This window comes from Penaeus vannamei, chromosome 31 (assembly GCF_042767895.1).
Source record: "Penaeus vannamei isolate JL-2024 chromosome 31, ASM4276789v1, whole genome shotgun sequence".
Taxonomy (NCBI): Eukaryota; Metazoa; Arthropoda; class Malacostraca; order Decapoda; family Penaeidae; genus Penaeus; species Penaeus vannamei.
The window spans coordinates 5,206,857-5,209,356 of NC_091579.1; the positions used below are offsets into that span (position 1 = coordinate 5,206,857).

General features: G+C 44.8%; 1 protein-coding gene across 1 annotated transcript in view; it reads left to right on the forward strand.

The window, feature by feature from the left end:
- Nucleotides 1-2,500, forward strand: part of LOC113829072 (pregnancy zone protein-like) — a 40,833-nt gene that overhangs the window by 11,918 nt on the left and 26,415 nt on the right. Inside the window, exon 3 of the mRNA XM_070143699.1 lies at nucleotides 1,280-1,518. Within this exon, the coding sequence (XP_069999800.1) occupies nucleotides 1,280-1,518 (239 nt within the window). The remainder of the gene's footprint in view (nucleotides 1-1,279; nucleotides 1,519-2,500) is intronic.

Here is a 2,500-nt window from a genome sequence, read left to right on the forward strand (position 1 = left end):
TGGCCTGGTATGCTACACATTAAATTCATACCTTTAATTCATTCATTGGGTGCATGGAGTTATTAACAAAAGTAATTATACTTAATTTCTTCAAGCTAAGTAAAATATAGGCCTTTAGCTTGACTCCCACTGCGAGCAATTCCACTTGAGAATCATGCATAAACATAATCTCTCTCTCTCTCTCTCTCTCTCTCTCTCTCTCTCTCTCTCTCTCTCTCTCTCTCTCTCTCTCTCTCTCTCTCTCTCTCTCTCTCTCTCTCCATCAAACCGTCCCATTCTTTTTCTCTCCATCTCTATCTATCAATCAATCTCTGTTCTCTTAGCCATCAGTCTCTCTCTCTTATGTATCCACCAATAGGTCAAATTTTCTCTACCAATCCATCTATCAATCACTCTATTTATCTACCTATCTATCTATCACTCACTCTATTTATCTACCTATCTGTCTATCAGTCACTCAATTTATCTACCTATCTATCTATCAATCACTCTGTTTATCTACTTATCTATCTATCAGTCACTCTATTTATCTACCTATCTATTTATCAGTCACTCGGCTTATCTACCTATCTATCTATCAATCACTGTTTATCTACCTATCTATCAATCACTCGATTTATCTACCTATCTATCTATCAATCACTCTGTTTATCTACTTATCTATCTATCAGTCACTCGATTTATCTACCTATCTATTTATCAGTCACTCGGCTTATCTACCTATCTATCTATCTATCTATCTATCTATCTATCAATCACTCTGTTTATCTACCTATCTATCTATCAGTCACTCGATTTATCTACCTATCTATCTATCAATCACTGTTTATCTACCTATCTATCAATCACTCTGTTTATCTATCTATCTATCTATCAATCACTCTGTTTATCTACCTATCTATCTATCAGTCACTCGATTTACCTACCTATCTATCCACCAATCAGTCAATTTCTCTACCAATTCATCTATCAATCACTCTATTTATCTACCTATCTATCAATCACTCGATTTATCTACCTATCTATCTATCAATCACTGTTTATCTACCTATCTATCAATCACTCTGTTTATCTATCTATCACTCACCCTATATATCTACCTATCTATCTATCAATCACTCTATTTATCTATCTATCAATCACTGTTTATCTACCTATCTATCAATCACTCTGTTTATGTATCTATCACTCACTCTATCTATCTATCTATCAATCAATCCCTCCTTCCCTTGTCAATCTACCAACATGCCCGCCCTATCCATCCCCTTTCTCTTGCCAGGCCGCGTCGAGACCTGCTTCGAGGTGACCCTTCCCGAAGCAGACCACTTCGACGGCAAGCTGAGCGTCCGTGGGCGTGCGGGCGGCGCGGACTTCGAGGACACGAGGGACATCAGGCTGCAGAAGAGCAGGAACCTGACCTTCGTGCAGACGGACAAGTACCTCTACCAGCCGGGTCAGGAGGTCAAGTTCCGCGTCCTGACGATAAGAGGGTGGAGGGCGACGGTGGCGACGGATCCGGTGAGTGAGGGGGGAGAGAGGGGGGAGTGGTGGGAGGAGGAGGAGGGGGAGGGGGGGAGGAGGAGGATGGGCGGGGAGGTGGAGGAGGAGGGTGGGGGGTGGAGGTGGAGGATGGGCGAAGGGGGAGGAGGAGGTGGTGGAAGTGGAGGATGGGCGGAGGGGGTGAAGGGGGGGGGTGGGGGAGGTGGAGGATGGGGGGAGTGGAGGAAGAGGAGGTGAAGGGGGGGAGGTGGTGGAGGTGGAGGTGGAGGATGGGCGAAGGGGGAGGAGGGTGGCGACGGATCCGGTGGAGGAGGATGGGCGTAGGAGGAGGTGGTGGAGGTGGAGGAGGAGGATGGGCGAAGGGGGAGAGGGAGGGGGGAGGTGGTGGAGGTGGAGGATGGGGGAGGGGGAGGCGATAAGGTGGAAGAAGGAAGGTGGTGGAGGGAAGAAAGGTGATAGGGAGAAAGGAGGAGGTGTTGGGGGAAGTGGGGGAGGATGTGTGGAGAAGAGGAGGTAATAGTGGAAGAGGGTTCAAGAGATGAATATTTAGAGAATGTGAGAGAAGGAGAGAGAGAGAGAGAGAGAGAGAGAGAGAGAGAGAGAGAGAGGGAGGGAGAGAGAGAGAGAAAGAGAAAGAGAGAGAGAGAGAGAGAGAGAAAGAGAGATAGAGACAGACAGAAAGAGAGACAGAAACAAAGACAGAAAATGGAGATAGAAAGACGCACACACAAACACATCCACACACATACCCACACACCCATCCACACGCATACATAAAATACAGGAAATGCCAACTAGCACAACCAAAAGCCCAGAAAAAAAAAATCATACTTCAGAGGTAATAAAACATACGATTTCTAGAATTATATATAAAAAAAGTTTTCCCTAAATATGTAAACAGCTTTCACCAAGTCATGAAATCTAGTAAGATTATGAAAGCAGATCTAGACGAAAGTAATGCTGGTTTATGAAAGTAACAGAAAGGATTATGTCAATAACG